Source organism: Patella vulgata, chromosome 6 (assembly GCF_932274485.2).
Source record: "Patella vulgata chromosome 6, xgPatVulg1.2, whole genome shotgun sequence".
NCBI classification, from domain to species: domain Eukaryota; kingdom Metazoa; phylum Mollusca; class Gastropoda; family Patellidae; genus Patella; species Patella vulgata.
This window is the reverse complement of record NC_065884.2, coordinates 15,174,184-15,199,173: the sequence shown is the minus strand read 5'-3', so window position 1 is coordinate 15,199,173 and position 24,990 is coordinate 15,174,184. Positions and strand designations below refer to the sequence as shown.

The following is a 24,990-nucleotide window of genomic DNA, read 5'->3' as shown; positions in this document are numbered from 1 at the left end:
TAGCAATGATACTTGACAATCGAGACAATTAAGGTTTTATTTTCAAAACTTCAAGCAATCATAACGTCGCTCGGAATAAAGTAATTTGACTGAGATTTTCAATATATCCAGTTTTCATTATCTATTTTTAAACTATTATATAGATAAAGCCAGTCAGAACAACTTGGCGGCAGTTGCTAAACTATCACCTTAAGGTAAGGTATGTCAATAATTTGACGGCAGTTGCTAAACTATCACCTTGAGATAAACTCTGTAAATAATTTGACGGCAGTTTCTAAACTATCACTTTAAGATAAACTCTGACGACAGTTTATAAACTATCACTTTAAGATAAAGTCACTAAGACTACTTTGGTGACACGCATTTCAGTTTGTTTGTACCACGATAAGAATACTTTGGTGAAATGCATTTCAGTTTGTTTGTACCGCGATAAGAATAATTTGTTGACATATATTTTGGTTTATTTTTATTGCGATGAATAACTACAATTGAGGGCGTAACTTCCCTTATTTTTGTCTGGTAGAATTTTAATTGATCTAATTATGTATTTGCACATGTATGGCGACTGATATTCCATCGATTAAAATATAAACTTAAGAATTCCATTAACGTCTGCAATGCAGTTATGTCTATGAGGAAGATGCTATGGTTACATGACGGGTGTATTTTAATTGGACCAAGACATAATTGCACATTACTTCACTTGAAATTCTTAATTGTCAGACCAACATGCGTGATACTAGGCGAAATATAAATATGAATATATCCAAGTTCTTTTATGCTTACCAAGCTTGATTCAAACGACTGGAACAAACAATTTTTTCATTTTTTATTACATGAAGTATTATACCAGAAACATGTCTTAAAATGACCAAAAGTTCTTTTCCTGGCCAGACGTTTTACTTTTGAAAACATATAGCTTCCCCAACTAACCATACGGAATCTAATCGCCGCACACGCTGCCTTCTCTCTCTTGTTATCATGGACAGTTCGTCTGTGACAGGAATCAGCTGCTGTTCATGATGGAGTCGAACTTGTTCTATTTAAGGAGACACTGTAATGAAATGAAATGGGGTTTAACGTCCTAAGAAGACACTGTACAGGATTCGGAAACTCCTAACAACATTCAAGTTATTTATGTCATTTCATTTTTTACAATACAACGTTTTCTACGGGCAATAGGGGGCCGCGGTAGCTCCGTGAGTAAGATGTTAGCTCGCTATCGTGGATGTCCTGTGTTCAATCACTGGGATTGTCCGAGAAAATTCATCGGCATTTTCCGGCGTGATTCCCCCTTGTCAGTGGTGCTGTACAGAGGGCCCGACAAGGGATAGTGTATAATCGTTCGGGTGGTCCCATGTACACATTGACGTGCACGTAAATATACCTTGGCGGTTGGAATTCGACAGCCCATAATGCCGCTGTCCAGGCAAAATTTCCCTCACAGCACACACTATTTCAGTATTCTGGTCGGAACAGAACAGTAGGGCGTTAAACCCATCTCATTTCATTTCTTATCCGCAAACAATGAAAGTTTATCATTCGAAGCCCTCCACGACAGATTAATCTTGGCTTTCTATATAAATAGCGGGATATAGGTATCTCAATTTAAGGCCTTTAAAGTGCTTCCCAATAGATAAATTTATTTAATTTCTTTTTTTAGTAAAAAAAACCCCACTCAAAATGTGAATACATGTAGTTTGAAAGTACATTTCTGCCTTACCCCCCTTGATACATCATGACAGTAGACACACTCATAAACAGACCTTCCCATAAAGTAAAGGGTACATCACTTTGTCTGCGGTGTTACTATTGTGGAAACAGAAGCAAAAAACTGGCGACAAAATGAGTGGCATCACTTAGTTTGTGGAAGCACACGGTAATGTTCTTACTGTTTCTTGTTTTTTGGTGGGTTTTTTTCATCCCCATTTTCGCTCTCCTCACATTTCATTCTTCATCACGCCTTTGATCTGCTCATTCCCACATTTTTGTACTCCTCCCTCATGCCAGTACAATTTTTAACTGCTCATTCCCCCATTTTGAAAACACTGTTCTAGAGAGTCTTAAGACGGGGATGGCGACACTATACGGCCACATTTCCACCAAAAGGCTTTGCGGGGTCACGGTAGCTAGGTTGGTAAGACGCTGGCTCGCTAAGCCTGGAGGTCGGGTGTTCGATCCCTGCATTGGGCGAGAAAGTTCATCCAGCTTTTCCGGCGTGGTTTCCCCTTGTCAGTGATGCAGGGCAGAGGGCCTGACAAGGAGAGCTGTCTAGTCTTTCGGATGGATGGGACGAAAAACCGAGGTCCCGTGTACACATTGACGTGCACGTAAAAGATCCATTGACAGTCGGAATTTGATATAAGAGTAGGCCGTAGTGTCGCTGTCTGGACAAAATGTCCCTCATGGCACACTGTATGGCGTATGCCCGTCTTCATTAGCCCGGTTCTGAGCAGAACAGTAGGACGTTAAACCATTTTATTTCATTTCCAAATGGCGTCAAGACTAACATCGCCCTGTATTCCTTTGACATTAAGAAATAACTAAAACCAATCGTAAACAGAAACATATTTATTGGTAAGAAAAAAATGACAGATACAAGATATAAAGCATTTTAAAGTTGTCACAGACAACATAAACAACAAGTTATTATAATACAATTATTATTATAGTATAATTATATAAATTAAAGAAATATTTAATTTAATTAGAAAATATCAATCACTATACATTATAGTACATATAATTAAGAACGGAGGGTCAACAATATAAGCCTAACTCCACACCTATTATCTCTTTAACTGGGTATAGGCTGAAAAAAAAAATAGAAATCTTTGAAGCAGTATGTGATGAAATTGGGGAATATTTAGAACTCAAACCGCCACTTATTATCTTGTGAATCCCCGGTTGTACGTGACAAGGAGTAGGGTCGCCTGTCCAACCTCGTGGGTTTTCTCCGGGTCCACCGGCTTCCTCCCACTGCTAAAGACCCCTACGCGCAAGCGAATTATTGAAATAAAATTAAACCATATGTTAGTCCCGAAATAACCTAGTTTGTGTCGAGTGGACGTTAAACCCCATTTCTCTCTCTCTCTCTCTATTATCTTGTGCTGAAACTTATCGTATATTGGCTAAGTTACGTTTTCATGGGAGCTACGGTGGCTCAGTGAGTAAGACGTTGGCTCGCTAACATAAAAAATCGTGTTCGATCTCTGCGTGGAATTTCCGGCGCGGTTCCCCCTTGTCAGTGGTGCCGGACCAAGGGCCTGGCAAGGGACAACGTATAGTCGTTCGGATTGACGAAAAAACGAGATCCCGTGTACACATTGACATGCACGTAAACGATCCATTGGCAGTTGGAATTCGATATAAGAGTAGACCGCTCAAGATTTATAAAATGTATAACATTTATAAAATAAACTCCGTCCACAAACTGAATATTTCAGCATGTACAAATTAACTTTATAAAGTCAATTTATTGTGAAATTTCCAAGAAGCTATTTATACCCACTGTTATCTAGTTTATTATAGTATTCTCTCGGTCGACAACAAAAGGTTTCGGGTTGACTAAATAATGAAATTATCTTAACATACCCTTTACGTAGCTAATGATTTAATTCTACTCCTTTCTATCTTATATACACAAGTCTACGTACATACCGCAACTATAATATTAATATTAACTGTATATATTGGCACGTTTAACCTAAGCCATAAGACTAGAGACAGACAACTTGGAAACCAGAGAAGCATTGATCGATTTATCGATAAATATCGAACAATAATTAAAAGAAAATAATTAATAAATGATAAAATTGATATGATTAATCAAACATACATGTACAGGACTTTAATTTCGAACACTGATATGGAGTATATACATGTTATGTTCTATTTAAGAATGGAACAGAATATATTACACACGATATTTACACGGAATAAAAAGTTTCACTTTAAAATAATATTATCTAAAAACAACCCATAAACTATCGTTGATCGTGGTCACAACTTTTAATATGCATGTTTTGATATCCAACACTTCTCAGACAAGCATCATTATAGAGATTAAGTAATCATCATAATAGGTTAGAGACATCTACAAATTGGACAGAGTAATAAACTATAACACATATTTATGGAAGAACAATTACTAATTTATTTGGCCAACGTTTGGAAGAGTACTCTCTTAACTTTTTCAAACCAGTGAGACAATTACTCGTTGTCCCGATAAATTAGTAATTGTTGCTCTAGAAGTATATGTTTTAGTGTATTAAGTAATCCTCTAGAGGCATTTATGAATTGGATATAGCCATACACTATAACGCATACTTATGGAAGAACAATTACTAATTTATTTGGCCGATGTTTGGAAGAGTACTCTCTTAACTTTTTCAAGCCAGTGAGACAATACTCGTTGCCCCGATAAATTAGTCATTGTCTAGAGGCATATATGAATTGGATATAGCCATACACTATAACGCATACTTATGGAATAACAATTACTAATTTATTTGGCCGATGTTTCGAAGAGTATTTTCTCAACTGTTGGAAGCAAGTGAGACAATACTCGTTGTCCCGATTATTGTTCTTCTAGAAGTATGTGTTTTAGTGTATTAAGTAATTCTCTAGAGGCATTTATCAACAGGATATAGCCATACACTATAACGCTTACTTATGGAAGAACAATTACTGATTTTTTTTACCGTCATTTCGAAGCGTACTCTCTCAAAGTTTTTAAGTGAGAAGATACTCGTCGCCCCGATAAATTAGTAATTGCTCTTCCATAAGTACGTGTTATAGTTTATTAAGTAATCTTCTACGGGCATTTGTTAACTGAATATAGCAACGCGTACTTATGGAAAAACAATTAGTAATTTATTTGGTCGACATTTCAAAGCGTGAGAAAATACTTGTCGCCCAAATAGATTAGTAACTATTCTGCCAGTCCGAGTTAAAGTTAGTTCATCGATCAAGTAATCGCTAAGTCAACCGCAAGGGTCTCATTTACGCTCATAATAATAAAGATTTATAATTTAAAAAAAGAACAATCGTTAAATATTTAACAAACAAACGGATATTAACTTCGATCTATTTACATACCGGTATATAATATTAATAAATATACGAAAAGAAAATATTTATATATCTTAAAAATTAATTTGGAATGAACGGGAAAAAACGAACAACAATGATATACATGAATGGCATTTAGCGATTGAACATGACACAACACAACACATTTGGATAACAATCACTGTGAGTATTTGTAATTTTTTGCTTGAAACGACAAGTCAACTTTTGTCGCAATCTGATTAAAACACAGACCCTATTTCGTTTCGTTTTTATAGGTCAAAATTTCGTTTTACTTGTCTTCACTGTATAAAGAAACGAAACGAAATGTAGATTTCTGGTTTAATTAGATTGCTCTTGTGGAAACGTCGTGTGTATACAATATAGTGATTGTTATCCACTGAACTGTGTTGTGCTACAAATTATACATTTTATTTACAGATATCTTACAAAAAGCTATATATTATGCACTTTTCAATATACTATATTCAAGCTATATATTATACACTTTATGATATACTATATTCGAGCAGTTTGGATTCTAGACAAACTTTAGCTTAACGAGATCGAAAAGAAAATAATTTAACTTTTTTTCTCAATTTGTTGGGGGGGTTTTTCCACATGATGGAAATATATATTCCCATGCCGAGCCCTAATCTGTTAAAAACCTGTTGTTTTGAACAGTTTTTCTTCATTAGATATTCCCTATATTTTACGAGAGTAAACAAAATTATATCCACGAAAACAAAACGAAATAGTTTTACTAGATTAGCGTTTTGGGGTTACGTTGACGTCTAATGAAGAATTAACGCGTACGTATAAATATACTCCTATACTAACTGGTTCTTTTTTTACTCAATCTTCTTGTGATCACAAACACTTAAAATGAAAAACATGTATCTATTTCTGTATACTATATTGCACGTAATCCCTACAGTATCAAGAATGATAAAAAAAATCAATTTCAAAATATCTTTTATATTTTCCAAGTAACCTACATATTATGGACCATGGCTGTGATTTCAGTGATAAGTCTCCAAACATGGATATGACGCCAGTGATAAGGCGCCAAACCAAAGAAATCTGCTTATGCCAAGTTCTCACTGTCGAGCGATGCGTCAGGATAGGAATGTCCCTATTGAGTTCGGATAGGCTTCGATACGACCAAGCTGATTGCTACGACTGACCTCAATATATGATAAGACCTGATAGAATCACCACGATTACTCCACGATTAAAACCACGATTTCAATCGTAGCACGAATCGTGATATTTTGGAACCTAGCATTAAAGTTAATATATTATTCATATGTGCTATTGTTATTTTTCCAATGTTCGACATTTAAACCGTAAAAGTTCTACTTAATTTTAAAAACACTGCAAAAACAAATATTGTAAAATTTTCATATTCTCAGACGTCCTTTTATGTTGGTAAGTAATATCATCTACAACATAAATATGGCCATTTGCCCGTTATGTACACAACAAAGTGTCTACTCTTATATAAACTCTTCCAAAGCTGGAGAGTACTTTGATAACTGGAAGCACACGCCTTAAAATATTGTCTTATTTATACAATCCATCCATCTAATCTCTTTTAATCTGGCGTGTTAGAACACAGACACGCCCTTTCCTTCATTACCAGAAGAAAAAAATCAACGTTCCCGTACGTCCACTTGTTTCCGTCACGCAAGAAATATCACAATCTTCGCTCATAGTTAAAACAAATCTCAAAACGTTAAGTCCTCGCCACTAGAATAATTAACGCAATTAGTAAAATGATTTTAGTTGTTAATACATTTGATTGTAACGCATGGCCTAAGTTTCTGTGATCGTAAACCGCCTTGGCATCCATCTCGCTACTATGTTCCGTTTGAGCGTTTGGTTTTTCTGGTTCAAGGATAGTATAAAGCACTTTTGGCATAATTGTCGTTCCATTACTCACGTGTCGGGCACTAGTTGTCCGAGGTGCAAAAACTAAATTCCGACATAAATTATTAGGTGACTCTTCAGCGACATCCATTATAGAAAATTGAGCCTCGAGTCCTTCTGGGTCAGCAAACTCGTTCTCAAATTCATAACAATCTGCCGATTTAATCACCTTAATTTTTTTATCCATCGTGAAAACCCAGCATAAGTACTCCCCATAGTTTCCGGGGATACTCGTCTTTGTCACGACAGCGTGCGTTCTGTTTCCGAAATCAAACGATGCCAGGCAATTATATTCTAATGGGTAAGGATCCACTGAGCAGTTGACAGGCTGAATATATATTTTATCTGCGTCATTATACGGGCTGTAATATAGACATCCGCCGCATAATTTTCCATCCTCCTTAAATGAGATACCGTATTGAAGTTTCGCGGGAAGACCGCAGCTCACCGGATGAAGGACATCAGCATGAATTAAAATTTTGGGAGGTCGCTCTTTCGCATATTTCGTATTCCGGTCTTTGAATTTGTCCGCTTTACATAAATAGTCCTTGTCATTTTCACGATAGGGAAGTGGCCAGTCAATTCTGTTACCTAGACGATAGATTATTACAGAGGGCGCAATCTTCTCCAGATCAACGCATGCGTATCGTGGATAGCATCCATTATCAAATAGTTCCAGCAATATCCTTTTATCGGCATAACTCTCGCTTTCAATGTTAAGACATTCAAACTTCCCAATATTTTGCAACCCGAGAGAATATTCTTTCACGCTCATCCTACGATTATTTTGACGAGAACTCTCTATCCAGTTGCCGCGTAAATGTTCGGGAAATGTACACAAGCCCAATTCACTCTCATATTCACAAGAATCACACGTTTTGCTACAGTGCCGTCGGAAATCTGTGAGACAGAATGATTGTATAATGGAACAGCCGTCAAGTTCGTCGGCACATATTGTGGAGTAGATGACCCTTGACATTCGGAAGTGGAAATAGTTGAGTGTCTGTAAAACTGGTTCGCTGGGATCGCAGACCAGATTAAGAAACAGATAAGCTGTGCGGATATCACCTAAGGCATCAGTAATACGTAAGCACCAAAAATGTTTGTGCACCGTAGAATGTTGCAAGACAATGAAGGTGTGGCCCTCCTCCGTCCAATGTGCGATACAATACGCTCGCTGTTTGATTTCTCGTGGGAGATTTGCTGGGATACATTTATCGGTACGGAAGTCAAAAGTAAGCCCCTCTCCCGACTCACATTCGCTTTCCATGCGCATTAATAGCAGATTATCCACACAAACCATTGTTTCATTAGGAAAATACATGTTTATATTGTACCCCCCTACAAACGGACACACAATTCTTTGTTCGGGTGATTGGGCTATTTGCACAATCGGCCAATGGTCCAATCCCATACCACTTTCATCACAAAGTTCAATAGATCGCCGATCAGATTGACGTGACACTTTTAGCTGCACAATGTTTTCACTTCTTTGTAAGAATTCCATGCACATATATTTTGGAGGTTTTAGGCTTTCTTCATGGGTAACTAAATATTTATTACCTTTCGTTTCCTCGATACATCGTCTAGCATAAGTACTGTCATTTCCCCCTTTCAATTGGTTTATCTGCATATACGTGTTCTTGACATACGCGACAAATCTCCCCTCCCCATAATCAGCTGCCCACGGCTGCTCTCGTTGAAGGAACTCCGGAAAGCGACAGGTGCTGAAAACGCCATTTGGTATCATACACGTTAAAATAAGAAACCCAAATTGCAGTCTTTGACATCTAATCTTTGTGGACATCATATTGTTTCAGCTGAAATATAAAGACATATATTTGTCATAATATTAATGTTGATGGTTGGCGGACTTATAGTGTCAGCGGCTGGGGCGCCCACAGTGGGAAAGGCATTGGCTTACTAAAAAGGATTAAAGCCCTTCAAGATTCGTCAGTAGAGGGCCTGGCAAGGAACAGTGTCTAGTCCTTCGGAACACCTGCGTCGGTCCCATCTACAAATTGACATGAAGGCCAAATACCCCTTGGAAGTTGGAATTCAACGAAGAGTATAATAATTGTTTTTTTCTATTATAATTTATTTATAATGCGCCTATTACCAATATCAAATACTGCCCAATGGGGCAGTTATGTTTTTGTTCCCACTGTCGTACGATGCGTTACGATAGGATTGTCCCTATTGAGTCCACGATCTGGTACGTACAGATGTTCGGGTACGTTTGCTCCGACTTACCTCAGTTTATATGATAAGACCTGATAGGATCACCAGGATTACTCCACGATTAAAACTACGATTTCAATCGCAGCAGGAATCGTGATTGTTGGAACCTGGTATTAACATTTTGTGGACATAAAAAATTAGCAAATACTATCATACATAGAAAAATAAACTAAACTTGCACATTATTAAATGAATGATAATAGAAATTAAAATGGTATACGATAACAATCAAAATATGGTAGTAAAGATTATAATAAAATATGACATGCAACAAACAAATTAAAATAGCTAAAAGTAATAAAGGATAAAATAGAACAGCGCCTAAAACAGACTAAATTCGGATACGTGTATTAAAAGCCATAGTAGACAACGAAAAAGTTCGTTTTTAAAGGAGCTAAATCGCTAAAATTTGGGACCTAGAAATTGACAAGAGTAGGTCGCAACACATATAATACTGTAGTATGAATGTAAATAAACTGATTTACATTCAATGGTTTCCGTTTTTACTCCAATTTCAAATCAGTTATGTTCGGCGAAATAAGCCAGCAGTCTCAAGCGAGTGCAAATTTCTAGCGTCTGGTTATTCAAGTCTACATACGCCGTTTGATTTGGTGCAATGTGTCTAGCCTCGTCCCTCGAGTCTCTTGATACAACTGGGACTGAAGCGCATTATGGTACACGATTCGTGTACCAATGGTAAAATGTTTATTTTGTCTTAAATATTGGATATCAAAGGCCCATCTTTTTCCGGTAAGATCACAACATGAATGTTGATTTAATTTGACAAATAAATCGTGTTTTCAATGTTGAAGATTTTGGATGATATTGAGTTAGAGACTTAGCTACTTTAAATTGCGTTTAAAACTGGCAATGCCATTAGATAGTTAGGAGAAAGAGCGTTTACCATAAGATATGGAAGGATAAAAGGGTGTAAGAAAATTGTTAATTTGATATCCGACTCTGTACGGGATGGAGTATATAGGGAGATAAGGAAATTAGGGTAATTTGACGAATTATCTGAATGTAATGTAGGGTAAGTGTAAGTATTTTGCAAGTGATACGGTGTGATATAGGAAGCCAATGTAGATCATGTAAAACGACAACGCCGCTGTCTAGGCAAAATTTACCCTTATAGCACACTGTTTGGTGTAATAATAATAATAATAATTTGTTTATTCAGTATTTAGAGGTCTTGGACCCAAAGATACAAATAATACAATATCATTTAACAAAAATGTGGGAAGATGGTGGTGGTAACAACAATAACAATAAAATACAATATCAATAATGTCAACAATATCAATCAACGTTTTTTCAATTGACTAGCTTTATCGATATACTGTGAAATTGCAATTATGTAATTTTGGCACTCTGTATTACAAAGATTGCCTAGACTGAATTGACTGTAGTTTCTGAGAAAGTTTTGGGGAATTATCTGTTGTCTAAGTTCCGCCAGAACTGTACACTGGAAAAGGAAATGACTTATATCCTCATCAGACTCCTCACATAACTTACAAACTTACAAACATAACTGTTTGGTGTATGCCCGTTTTGATTAGTCTCTTTCATTTCATTTGCTGCTTGTACGTGATAGGGAGTAGGGTCGCCTGTCCTACCCCGTGGGTGTTCTCCGGGTCCTCCAGTTCCCTTCCACTTCTAAAGACCCCTGCGCGCAAGCATATTATTGAAATAAAATTTGAACCATTGTTAGTGCCGAAATGAGCTAGTGGACTCTCTCTCTCTCTCTCTCAAAACTCGGAGCTATGTGCCCGTCTATCTGTTATCGCTCGTTACTCCAGTCAGTTATATAGAAGGATAACTCGTGTTTTCATTTCCTGTGATAAAGGCTGAGACCAATATTGTCCGTTAATTTATTATTTCTATCCGCGGTGTCGTTCAGCTCACGTAGCTAAAAGAAAAGTCATTATGGATTTATAAATTGAACACCGATTAATAATATTGAATCAATCAAATATATATTGACTTCATGACAATTTCAAGTGAATTGTTATATCAAAATATCAAAAAAAGAACAATTCGTTTTTTTGTAACATCTGGAAAGTATCCCTTACGATAAAGAAAAAAACCTGGAAGTCCGTGATCTGGACATGGGATAATTAATAGCTTATATTCAGTTATTGATAATTAATAGCTTATATTCAGTTATTGAATAAATCATAACTTTTAAAAAGCTTTTTTTTATATTTAAAAAAGGCGATTGCTTGTCATTGCTTGTGAGTTATTAAATAAAAACAAGACCACCCGGAAAATCTCTAATTCTGAACTGGATAATAAACAGCTTCTATTCAAATATTGAATCTTTCATATTTTTTAAATTTTAAAAAGGCGATTTTTTTATCGACAGTTTTTGCTCCTATTTTTTTATTTTAAAATAAATCATAGATTTTAAAAGGCTTTTTTATATATCAAAAATGCAATTTCTTGTAATTGCTATATGAGTTATTATATAAAAATAAGACCACCCGGAAAATCTCTAATTTTGGACCCGATAATAAATAGCTTCTATTCAATTATTAAATCTATCATATTTTTATTTTATTTTAAAAAAGCGATTTGTTTTTATTGACATTTTTTTGTTCATATTTTTTATTTTAAAAAGGCATTTTTTTTGTTAACATCTTCAAATGCGTTATTTAAAAAAATAACAAAATTCGTGTTTGTCAAATCTGAACGATATTCTAACGATAAAGCCTCACATGGCACTCCATTATTTCGAACTCGTATAAGTAATAGTTTCTATTTTTTAAATTTTAAAAAGGCGATTTTTTTATCGACATTTTTTGCTCCTATTTTTTTATTTTAAAATAAATCATAGATTTTAAAAGGCTTTTTTATATTTCAAAAATGCAATTTCTTGTCATTGCTATATGGGTTATTATATAAAAATAAGACCACCCGGAAAATCTCTAATTTTGGACCCGATAATAAATAGCTTCTATTCAATTATTAAATCTATCATATTTTTATTTTATTTTAAAAAAGCGATTTGTTTTTATTGACATTTTTTTGTTCATATTTTTTATTTTAAAAAGACATTTTTTTTGTTAACATCTTCAAATGCGTTATTTAAAAAAATAACAAAATTCGTGTTTGTCAAATCTGAACGATATTCTAACGATAAAGCACCACATGGCACTCCATTATTTCGAACTCGTATAAGTAATAGTTTCTATTCAAAAACAGGATCTATCATAGTTTTTTTTGTAATATATATTTCTTTAAAAGTCCCCTTTCTTGACATTTTCAGGCGAGTTATTGATTTTTATTTACAAAAAAACCCAAACAATTCGTGTTTGTAACAATCGGTAGAATATCACCAAGGTTAACACACAGTCCAAAATTCTCTGATTTCGAACTCGGTGACAAGTATATAATTAAGTGAACGGAAATTTGAATAACGACGCAGCATATCTTAGCTAACATGTAATAATTTAATCTTACTGTTGCCACTGATGTGTGTGATGGGGAAATACATCCGTCCATAAAGAAGGTGAAACCACTTTAAGCAATCACTGGGAACTTTCTCGACAGACACGGGGGGGGGGGGGATGGCCGAATGGTTAACCCGTTGTATCCTAAGGTCTGTCATTGGGTCAACTTGCGTAGTTTTGATTCCCGGGTTGTACATGAAAAGGAGTAGGGTCACCTGCCCAGCCTCGTGGGTTTTCTCCGGGGTCTCCGGTTTCCTTTCCCCCCGCTGCTAAAGACCCAGCGAATTATTGAAATAAAATTGAACCATATGTTAGTCCCGAAAGGACTTAGTTTGTGTCGAGTGGACGTTAAACCCAATCTCTCTCTCCTCTCTCTTTCTTCTCTCTCTCTCTCTCTCTCTCTCTCTCTCTCTCTCTCAGCAGACACCGGAATCAGAACTCGGACCTACTTGTCACTAAGCCATCGCTGCTTCAAACTGTAAGGGATAAGACTACACGGCATATTAAATACTGGGAGGTGTGATCAAATGTCTATTCGCAGGTGAAAATAATTACAGACACATTACACTAGGCGAGTGCCAGAAGTTTAGATAATCAAGTAGAGCGACTTCACGTTACACTAGGTGAGTGCCAAAAGTTTAGATAATCAAGTAGAGCAACTTCTTCTTAACGACTTTCAAAAAGAAAGTCAGCCATAAGGAATAATTAAGTGTCAAAAAGAAGTAATATGTCGGTTCTAAACCTTTATTTTAACTCTGGAAATAACAAACACAAAGAGTATTAAACCGACCTTTATCGAGTGTCTATCTGCAGACATTCACCAGATTTCCTCCTCTCTGTTATAATGATATATCATGCTATTTCAAATCAACCCTGCAAATAGATATAATAAAATGATATATTTGATCATTTCAAAGAGGTAAGAGAAACCACTCACCGCTCAGATGGTATTATTTCTACACATTTAGATGTCAACATTAATATCAATATGACTTTCTAGTATTTAATAAACTTGGGTATCAACATAAGTATCAACACGACATTCAAGTATCTAAACTTGGGTATCAACATAAGTATCAGTATGACTTTCAAGTATCTAAACGTGGGTATCAACATAAGTATCAGTATGACTTCCAAGTATTTAAACTTGGGTATCAACATAAGTATCAGTATGACTTTCAAGTATTTAAACTTGGGTATCAACATAAATATCAAGTATCTAAACTTGGGTATCAACATAAATATCAAGTATCTAAACTTGGGTATATTAACATTGATATCAGTATCTAAACTTGAGTATCAACAATAGTATCATTATGATTTTTAAATGTCTAAACATGAATACATTAACAATATTGTCAGCGTCATTTTCAAGTATTTAAACTTGGGTATCAACTTTCAGGGCTTAAACTACAAGATGCCTAAAAAGGTATCTGATGCTGTGAGATAAAACCCACACTTCAATCCAAATTAATCGTAATCAAAATATAGTATGTGGTCCAGCATACAGGGTAAACATACAAAGACGGATATGTAACCATAATGGAACAATAGTTCCACTAGGAACTAATAGTTCGAGATAGATGCTCTATTGTCAGGAACAATGGGTATCCTTTTAATAACAAAAATGAGTATTATGCGTTCCACATACATTAAGTATACTCTACCCTCGCATGACACTCGCTTCTAATTGAAGCAATATAACAGATGCTACTTTATATAACGTATCCTATGCTGCCAGGAACAAAACATTTTTCTTTGTTCACAAATATTAACAAGCCTTTTCCGTCATATTCCAACAATTGAGATAAAAGACTATCACATATGGTTGACTGTGAAGTAACACACTATTTGTGAATTACGCCAGCAACAATATTTAACTAACACCGTAAACTGATTAAAAATTCCAGATAAACTATATTCCAAGCCGTTGATTTCCGCCCAAAGCACGCCTTTGCATGACATCCCACCTCTCAAAATTTTGCAATACCGGTCAATCCAAATATCATATAATTGAAATTCACAGTTGGGCCGGTATAGATAATTGGTTGAGATATATTTATAAACGATTTATAAACAAATTACGCAATTTTGATAGATTTTCGGACATTTTCCTTAAAACGGTAAATTAATTTCGGCATATGTATAACCATAGGCTATTATGTCTGGTGGAGAAGGTGTTTTTTTTTCTCCCTCCCCCACCATTTCGATTTAACATATAGCTGGCTCACAAACAAATAATTTTAGGAACAATGTACCTGAAAGTGCTATTGCGCTAATGGAAGGTCGGCTCGATATTTGAAATATGCTCTGGGAAGTAAAAGCAGAATGATAATCATTATGACGAGCACTTAATCCCGAAACGTAAAATTGATTACATATGTGCAATGGAATTGAACTTGATATAATAAGCAAATATTATCACCTAACCGATATTGAATATACCTGGTATAAAGAAATGTTCAATATTGGAAGACAATTTTAGAGCCGATTAGATCGCAATAGGGTATTTTTTCCTGATACGAACAACGTTGCAATTCCACGAATTTCTTTCGATCCAGCCGTGTTAATGCATTTACGATTGTTTTATTGAATTAGGGAGAATCTTTAGGTCAAGGCCCGGGTTTTCTTGCTCATTGAATCGACCAGCCAAACTTTATAATCAATTGAAGGACCACTGAAGTAAAAATGGACAAATAGTAAATTTGTTTGAGTTGCGGTATACATACAAGATGGCGTATCCGTTTCTGGGATAAAAGCTTTATGTTTATTTTGGACGAGGATCTTTAGACACGTACATATCTGACTATCTGTCTACCACGTTCTAACAATAGACAGGACAGTATATGTGTCTAATTTTCAATAATTGACTATATTAATACGTTATTAGTATACATACTTAAAGTCAATCAAGCCCTCCCATTAATACAACCAACCAGCATCATTAGATACGCGTGTCACCAACTAGTATCATTAGATACCCGTGTCACCAACCAGTATCATTAGATTCTCGCGTCACCAACCAGCACCATTAGATACTCGCGTCACCAACCAGCATCATTAGATACTCGTGTCACCAAGCATATTACCTTCTGTATATTAACTCATTTGTCAAATAAAACGTGGTTTAACACCCTATTTTTGTCCATCAACCGCACCAATTAGTACAGGAACATTTTGCCCGATCTGTGGCGTTTCCGTCTACTTGTCGCCGTATTCTAGCTGTCAAGGATCTTTTACTGGTACACCAACGTATAGAAAGACAAGGGCGCTAAAATTACATCTGATATTTGGCTGGTTTACCATTGATAACACAATTGAGAAATCCTAACGTTTTAATATATGCAGGTTTATCATTCAATATTTGTAATTTAGTGTAGCGTACCGGACCCCCGCGACCGGGTCTGAATCCGCCACCTGTTTGTACCGGGTGTGTGTGGGGGGGGGGTGTTTGATGGCCGAATGGTTAGCACGTGCGCACTGTATCATAAGGTTTATCATGGACCCCACTGGTGTGGTTTTGATTGCCCGGTTGTACGTGGCAACCTTGAGGGTTTTCTCCGGGTCCTCCGGTTTCCCCCCACTGCTAGAGACCCCTACGCGTAAACCAGTTGTTGAAATAAAATTGAACCATTTGTTAGTCCCGAAATGACCTAGTTTGTGTCGAGTGAACGTTAAACCCCATCTCATTCTCTCTCTCTCTCTCTCTCTCTCTGTGTTTGTACCAATGTCAATGTGCTCCCACCTCCTACGGATTTAATCCTTTCTTTAATAAGCGTATTATGTCCTAACACACTAAATGAATCCAGTATTACACATTATTACAACCAATTATTAATCGATCAAAATATAAAAACATGGATCCAGCCTTTTCAAACAGGTATGTAAGTGACAGCTTGTACATTGTGGGCCTTCTATCATAAAATACATATAGTCTACATGTACATAAAAGAATCTTTACACAATATACAAAGTACGTGTACTATTACAAAATACAAGTTTTAGGGTTAAGGTTAGCAAATGTGCATCGGTAGAATTCGAAGTTTTCTGCGTGATGTTAAAATATTTCAATAATTATTTAAAAACAAAATGAATGAACACCCGTCATGCGATCCATAGTAAAGATAATATACAGCTATAAACGCCACACACTACAGCAGAACATTAAATTTATAAAAGTATCGTTAGTATAAATTGCCTAATGGAGTAAACATTATATACGAAATACGATCTTAATAGTAGCCAAGATCTTCTAACGAAATGAAATGAGGTTTAACGTCTAACTGTTCTGCACCAACTGAAATAATGAAGACGCTATGCAGTATACCATGATGGAACTGTTGCCCTGACTGATATCGGCGCCATCGTCCACTCTTGTTTCAATTCCCACGGGATGTTTTTAACGTGTGGTCGATGGTATACAAGGCTCCTAGAGTTTTTCGTCTCAGCACCTGTTCTTACCAGGTTGTCCGTTCTGGACCAATTAAGAATTCTAAGGAACATGCTCGGCCAACGAACCCGGACCCTCTGGATAGTGAGGAGAAGAGGGTTCACAAGTCGTGGGTTCTCTGGTCCGCCGCTATACAGCATACTATAAACATGATTATCAAAAGAACCAGCAGTTATTTCTGCGATATCACCCCTGTGGAAGCGGACATTAAATAAAGCCATTTCACACACACAACCAGCAGTACCTATTGAAGGATTGGTGACCATTCCTCTGTGGGCCAGGGCCACACTCACTCAATCACAAGAGAAATAAAATCATCGAAACAAATACTGAAATTCGTAGGAGTGATAGCTAGGGGAGGTTCATTACATGACGGAGTATTTTGACATCATATAACCGAGCATTAAATCGGTATCGCACATTTAGAACAAATTACCCAATGAAGCAAAATCTTCATATGAAACATGATCTTGATTAAAGCATAGAACAAATAAGTTAAACAATCCCCCAAAATGACACCATATAACGTTAATTTTAGTATAGAACCATTAGCACAGATTGCCTAATGGAACAAAATCTCTATACGAAACATGATCTTAATTCCAGCACGGAGTTAAAAGTGAAAGAACCCCCCAAAATGAAATGGGTTACAGCTACAGGGGTAAGGTCTTATAATTAATTACCCGATGAGAACCATATACATCCAGTGTAGATACATTTTTAAGATCAAACATAACCTGTCGATTTATTGGCAGTTTCACGGGCAAATAGACATACTACTTAAATTTTATCGAAATGCATTAGGCTTTATTGCCTCAATTTCCTTTGAAGATTGAAATATAATAAACCTTCTATTTGTCCGTTCATTATCGGCTTTTATCACATGATCCCATGTGATGGGCGAAATATGAAATGAAAATAATGGCCAGAAAACGGTGCTAATGTGCAATGGAACATGATTTATGGTCTCGATAAAAGTTTGAATTGAACTTGAGAACGAATCCTGGATTTAATCATAAACGAGGGCTTTATTCCATTAATGGCACGGGTTGTTTCAAGTAGGATGATAAGTTAGAGTTCATTATAAAGATGGTATAACAATGTGAATCTACCTACAGAACATCGCAATAATTCAAATTAATAAACATCGCCCTAAAGCTTGTTATTCGTGTAAATATCATGAAAGCACGACCCTAGGTCGTGAATGTTGCTGTACTCTTAAACAAGTATTTACTTATAATAATTATATAGCATCCACTATGCGAGTGTGGACTTTGAAAATAAGTCTTATTGTAAAATCTCGGACAATTATTGTTAAACTGTTCAATGGCGTGAACCATATACCTGAATGAATTTAAATGTACTGTAATTGGGGTCAAAGGTACCGTTGACACGTGTATTTTCAGGTAGGTCTTTTTGAGACCAGGATAAAATAAACAAGCCAACAGTGAGCCTGATTTTCCAGACCTCAAACCCATTAGATGATAATTACCTTAACATTTATCTTTTTTTAATAAAGCATTGACCGACCAAACTGCTTCTCATGCTGAACCTGAACAGAAAATGCTCTGTATCGAACTTACAAATGTAGTCAAGTTATTGGTGTAATAAAACTCTGCAACAAGTTCCATCCCATTAACTCAATTAGAAGCAGGGTTAACGTTTTCGAAAGCATTACGAATCAAAGTGCTCATCGCTGCTTAGCTGAATTGTTTAACACTCTGCTTAACCTAAGCAGGGCATGCTCATTATCGAACTTAGTCAAGAAAATGGTGTAATGAGCTATACACCAATCATACACTCTCACTCAATTAGAATCACAGTTATCGAGCTCCAAAATGCTCATTATCGAACCTAGTCAAGGTGTTGGTGAATGAACTTAAATACTCAAACAGAAGAGTATCACCGGCTTCCAAAGCATTGACAAATCAAATTATCGAACTTAGTCAAGGTGTTGGTGAATGAACTTAAATACTCAATCAGAAGTAGTGTCACCGGCTTCCAAAGCATTGACAAATCAAATTGCTCGTCTCTACTTAGTCCAATTTTACCCCAGTCATAAACAGAGCCATTGTGTTCGAATGTTTTGAATGAAACTATACTTCAAAGAGCATGAATCAAAACCATTCCTAAAATGAAATGGGGTTTAACGTCCTACTGTTCTGCTCCGAACTGGGCTAATGAAGACGGACATACGCCATACAGTGTGCTATGAGGGAAATGTTGCCCGGACAGCGGCACTATGGTCTACTTTTCTACTCTTATATCGAATTCCAACTGTCAAGGGATCTTTTACGTGCACGCCAATGTGTACACGGGACCTCGTTTTTCGTCCCGTCCGAACGACTAGACAGCTGTTCTTGTCAGGCCCTCCGTCCTGCATCACTGACAAGGGGGAACCACGCCGGAAAATCTGGATGAACTTTCTCGGCAAATGCAGGGATCGAACACCCGACCTCTAGGCTGGCGAGCCAGCGCCTTACGCACTTTGACCACCCCCTCTCCCTCCAAAAAAACCCAAAAACATTAAGGACTGTTGACCCACCCACCCTCTCTTTAAAATAAATTCCAGTCAAAGAATTGATAAAAGGTTTCAATACTTGACAAATCTGATCTTTCACCCACTCACCTCCTCTTTAAAATAAATCCCAGCCAGAGATATGATAAAGGTTTCAATACTTGACAAATCTGAAGTCAATGTGTTTTCTTTTTGTTTTTTTCTTTTTTAATATTCAAGACAGCCATAGAATCGTTGGGCTGTTCTTCACAACCCACTACCCCTTGACTTTATACAAAAAGATATCTTGGCTTTCCACTGTCACGTTAACTGGCGGCTTGTAATGGACTTAAAGGGGATTAAATGACAAATTCTCAAATAGAAAAGACCGTACAACGCGCATGCACACTCGTTACCAGTATTGATATGCTTGTCAATGTCAATGGGAATATTCAGAAATTGTTGTAGTTGATTCGCCGACCCCGTTTCACCTTATCAAACAATCGCTCATTGAGAATACGGCACATGTAAATATTCTTAAGTGAAAAATCATTATTTGACTGACGCTGCTATTTTATCTTGTATAGTGCAGCGATAGAACTTTTCATGCAAAGTCTAATTCTCGCTATTGATGCATACAGATTCCATTAAACAGAACATACAATTTCTAAATAAAAAGCACAATATTCATTATTCCGTACTCGACCAAATAGGACGTGATAGTTAAAATCTATGTCGGAAATAAATGTAATAAATATCGTATCATGATTCTATTATGATATCACATTAAATGCAGTATGTCTGAGATTTAGTTAGAGAAGACATTTTAACGGAATTCTTTATAAATGTAACAGTGTATATACCGTATTGAATCAAATAAGTGCACATACCGTAATACAAACACATTACTTTATCCTAATTTTTAAGAGACATTTTTAAACTGTATATATACTCTTCAAAAAAAGTAGGGGATATTGAAATGCTAATACCTATGCAGGTTGTGATATGATAAATAGTCATGGACACTTGACATGCTTTGAGAGTATGTTCACAGATGAAGAACTTATCGCTCCAACAGAACGAGCTGCACATGCGACACGCAATAGCACCATACACGTGGGAGGGGTTCATCGTAAAATTTGACACTTCAAGCAATGGTTGATGAAAACTGCAGCGTGCTGGTTTATCTATCTATGTTTGCTTTCCTATCTGTTCTTGCATAAGATTTACTGTATAGCAATTACTCATTATTAAGACAAAAATCGGAAACGTCCATTTTCACTTTTGACGGTGTATCTCTTTGCGAGGGAAATGGGGCCGTCAGATAAGCCGCCCATATGAACTGTTTATGTGTAGGCAATTGGCCTGTTATTAATATACACTGGTTACCTCTAATAAAAAAAGGCCTACTCTTATATCGAATTCAAACTGCCAAGGGATCTTTTACTTGCATTCCAGTGTATACACGGAGACAACTGTCCTTTGTCAGGCCTTCCGTTCGGCATCACTGACAAGGGGGAACCACGCCGGAAAATCTGGATGAGCTTTCTCGGCCAATGCAGGGATCGAACACCCGACCTCCAGACTAGCGAGCCAGCGTCTTACCCACTTAGCCAGAAACAAAGTTAAGGTATGTTAGTCTGACAATAACTTATGCAGTACGTTAAACCACGGCACTAGAACGATCTCCTTTCATTTAATGTCATTTCAAAATAACTTAAACAGGCATTATGCAAAAGCTCAATCGGCCTATTGCAAGTCTTTAGGCCTAAATGTTACTAGCGGATGACCAGGTGGTGTCCGGGTTGTGCCCGTAAGTCCGAAACTTGCATTATGTATTTTTGAACTATGAAAGCAAGAACAACCAGCTCTTTATCTAAATCTTACATAATGCTTCTTTAAGTCAAGTGTTGAGGACACCAAAACCCATTTCATGCCGTTTGAGTGGGCAACAAAAGGGAAACATTCAGTTTAACGTCCACAAAATAGATCATTTCAGAACTAACATGAGCGTAGGGGTCTTTAGCAGGGCGAGGAAACCAGGGGCCCCGGAAAAAACCCACAATGTTAGACAGAAAACCCCTTGTTACCTACAAGATTGGGGTAGGCTTGAAACCATGCCACTTGACTCAATAACAGATCTTTTGATCTAAAGTCCCCCACCCACAGAATCGTTGAAGAAGTGTAGGCACCAGTTTTGGAAGTGAAAACCGGCTATCAAACAATCCGTCGTATTCAACCGCTTATTCGACTAAAAATATTGTCAGAATTTCGAAAGCTCGAGGGAATTTCTTTAGTCAAATACGGTATGTATTGTGTCTGCATTATATCTTTGGTGACTCGTTTGAATTGTTTCTTTTACAAAATGGCTGCAATTCTTTCGAAGCTTTCTCGAGTCCTCTGTTTCCGCTATATATTTAATGCGGCGTTGAACACAACACAATTTGAAAGGCGGGCTTTACAACCGACTGGACATAGGCTACTTAACTGAATGAGATCATAAATTTTGGAACCACGTTGTCTATCATGTTACTTGTGAACAGCAATTATGTCTCTTTCAGGAAATGCTTAAATATAGATTATAATTATGTCCCGATCCAGTCAGTTTCACTTAACTGGCAGTGATGAATGTAATTCCCAAAACAGCAGATCGGGAAGCATAGCACCGTGGGCGAACTCCCTAAACGTTCAAGAATAAAACTATCGAAACCATGACTTTTTGGAACCCTTAGATGTTTGTGTATAATGCTACGTGTGGGCACAACTTAGATGACCTTCAGGAAATGTGTTTTTAAAAATAATAAAGCAATAATTAAATTTGCACTCTTGATATGTCTACTTTGGTTTCACTTTATGAGAAGTGATAAATGTAATTATTAAAATAGAAGGTCGGAAAGCAGCACAGTGGGCGAACTTGATAAATACATTCATGAAGTATATTTTAATTAATGGTGGAGGTAGACTCGAATTTCAAGTATTTGACGATTAACCCCTTACACTTTCCATAATAATTATTCAACCATGGTTCTGTCTTCATTATCCCAGTCGGTGCTGAAAACCCCATTTCATTTTATCAACTTGGGTCATTTACTTGGTTGGAATTTACAGATACCGGTATTGCACGTAATAAATCCCAAGAGGTAATCAAAGACAGGAAGTTCGTGTTTATTTCAAAATTCTAATATCTTAAGCCCAGGTCTACTAGAATAATACCTATTCTTCATCAATAGCCATCACTTGCTGTAAACAAACGTTATTTTGGTAGCCAATTAATTTAAGAATTAGAGTTTTCAAGAGTTGTAGGTTTGGAGGTTTTTAAGGTACAATAATTTTGAAGATGACGATAATATAGTATGTCTCAACTGTATGCAAATATTGCTACTTTAAGAGTATCCATGTTCTTCTCTATGTAAGACCTAGTTGTATTTGAGAAACTTAGAGGTTTTTAAGGTACATTTAAGTTCCATTATGTAAGATTTAGATAAAGAACTAGCCATTCTTGCTATAATAGTTCGAAAGTAGATGATGTAAAATGAATAATTTGAAAATTTCATTCAAATTACTCTTATTGCAAGCGAAGATATTAGCCTTTGAAGGTTTGACAGACGTGTGCAATAGTTTCAACCACCGTACTGGTTGATCGAAGCTAAGTCTCGGTCCTCCATATTTGATTAAATCAGAGTATCGCTGAACCATTCTAATCTATTTAATATCGGAGAAAGCTGATGCCATCGAGAGTTGATTAAGGCCCGGATCAGTTAATTAATGTCTAATTAATACTTTAGAAAACATTTCCGGCCTAAGGAAAGACCTGCAATAGGCAGATTTAGCTCTTGCATAATGCATGTTTAACTTTGAAGATGACCATAATGTTTTAACTCCATGTAAATATTGCTACTTTAAGAGTATCCATGCTCTTCTCTATGTAAGGACTAGAACGATTGGGTAATTTCAGTCTGATTAAAATACAAATCTATATTTCGTTTCGTTTTTTTTATACTGTCGATGGCCTACACTACATGAAGATCTGACAAGTTATAGTGTTATAGTGGGTGTTCACGTCAGGGGTCAAACGAGAGGCTTTTGACACTATGACGTCAGACATTGATTAATCAATCAGTGTTCACGTTTCTAGTCGTTTACCTGCAATTCCGTGCATAACAAAGGCCAAGGACTCGCCGTAACAGACCGTTTCATTGGCTAATTCCTCACTCTTCCAGATCCTAGTGTAGTAAAGACAAGTAAAACGATATTTTGAACTATAAAAACAAAACGAAATAAGGGTAATTTGAACGATGGGACATGGAAGTTTTGAACGATCGCACATGGAAGTTGAGAAAAGGAAAAACTAAATAAATAGAACCCCAGAAAATGTTATCTTTACGTGGTGAATCACATGCACCAAGGTTCACGACCTTTAATCAGTATGCAAATTAAGTAAATAGGAATTCTAATGTAATTATTGTGCTGACAGGTGCCACGCTAATCTTAACCAATCAACTGCAACTCATTCAATAACACGGATTAAATATAATTCGGGCCCTCATTCACAAAACCTTTATTCTATCGAATACTGGGGATTATGTCGCCGTATCATCATGAACCGTGACCTACGCTACCTCATTAACAGTACCAATAGTTTGAATGCAGGCGTTAATTCTAAGGAATGAGTAACCAATTGATGGATTAACATCAATAATTTCTGCATCTTAGCATACCGTTGTGGAAACGGATGGTGGCTGCGATGACAAGAAAATTATAGATAGAAAAACCGAATTGCCTTTGACAGGATGACGTAATGCGAAATGGGTTTTATTGTTGCCTCTGCGTGCTCAAATGTCACAACAAGATTATGAATTATTAATTCAGTGCAATGGTTATCAAAATTCATTTAGAAGACTTGACATTACATTGGTTTGACGTTTTGTCAACCCCATAAATAACATAAAAAATCTATGCAGAAAATAATAACAGTAACCGCTTAATGTATTAAATAATTCATATTTTTGTTATGAAAGGATTTATGTGAAGCCAGTCTTCATTATATTTTGAAACAAAATATCCTATTAACAACATTCCATTCCATTTTAATATTGACAACTACTCGGGTAAATTTTCCCTCATCGCACACTGCATGGCGTATGTCTATATTCATCAGCCCAGTTGATATATGATTTTAACCCCAATTCATGTGTCTGCGCTATTACCAGGGTGGAAGCGGGTTTTATGCCCGTCACCAGTTTCAAAACCTCATTGGAATTCATTGAACTTGTTCTTTACTTTATTACAGGCCAAGCAAAGAGTTTGCTATAACCAAAAAGTATATACAGATATAAATAGTATGCATT

General features: G+C 36.4%; 1 protein-coding gene across 1 annotated transcript in view; it reads right to left on the bottom strand.

The window, feature by feature from the left end:
- Window positions 1-2,562: 2,562 nt before the first annotated feature.
- The window catches only part of LOC126823851 (uncharacterized), a 55,678-nt gene continuing 33,250 nt past the window's right edge, over window positions 2,563-24,990 (bottom strand). The window contains exons 2-3 of the mRNA XM_050552883.2: window positions 13,486-13,568; window positions 2,563-8,822 (exon numbers count right to left, since the gene is read on the bottom strand). Coding sequence (XP_050408840.1) covers window positions 6,809-8,812 — 2,004 coding nt within the window. The 5' untranslated portion in view covers window positions 8,813-8,822; window positions 13,486-13,568 and the 3' untranslated portion in view covers window positions 2,563-6,808. The remainder of the gene's footprint in view (window positions 8,823-13,485; window positions 13,569-24,990) is intronic.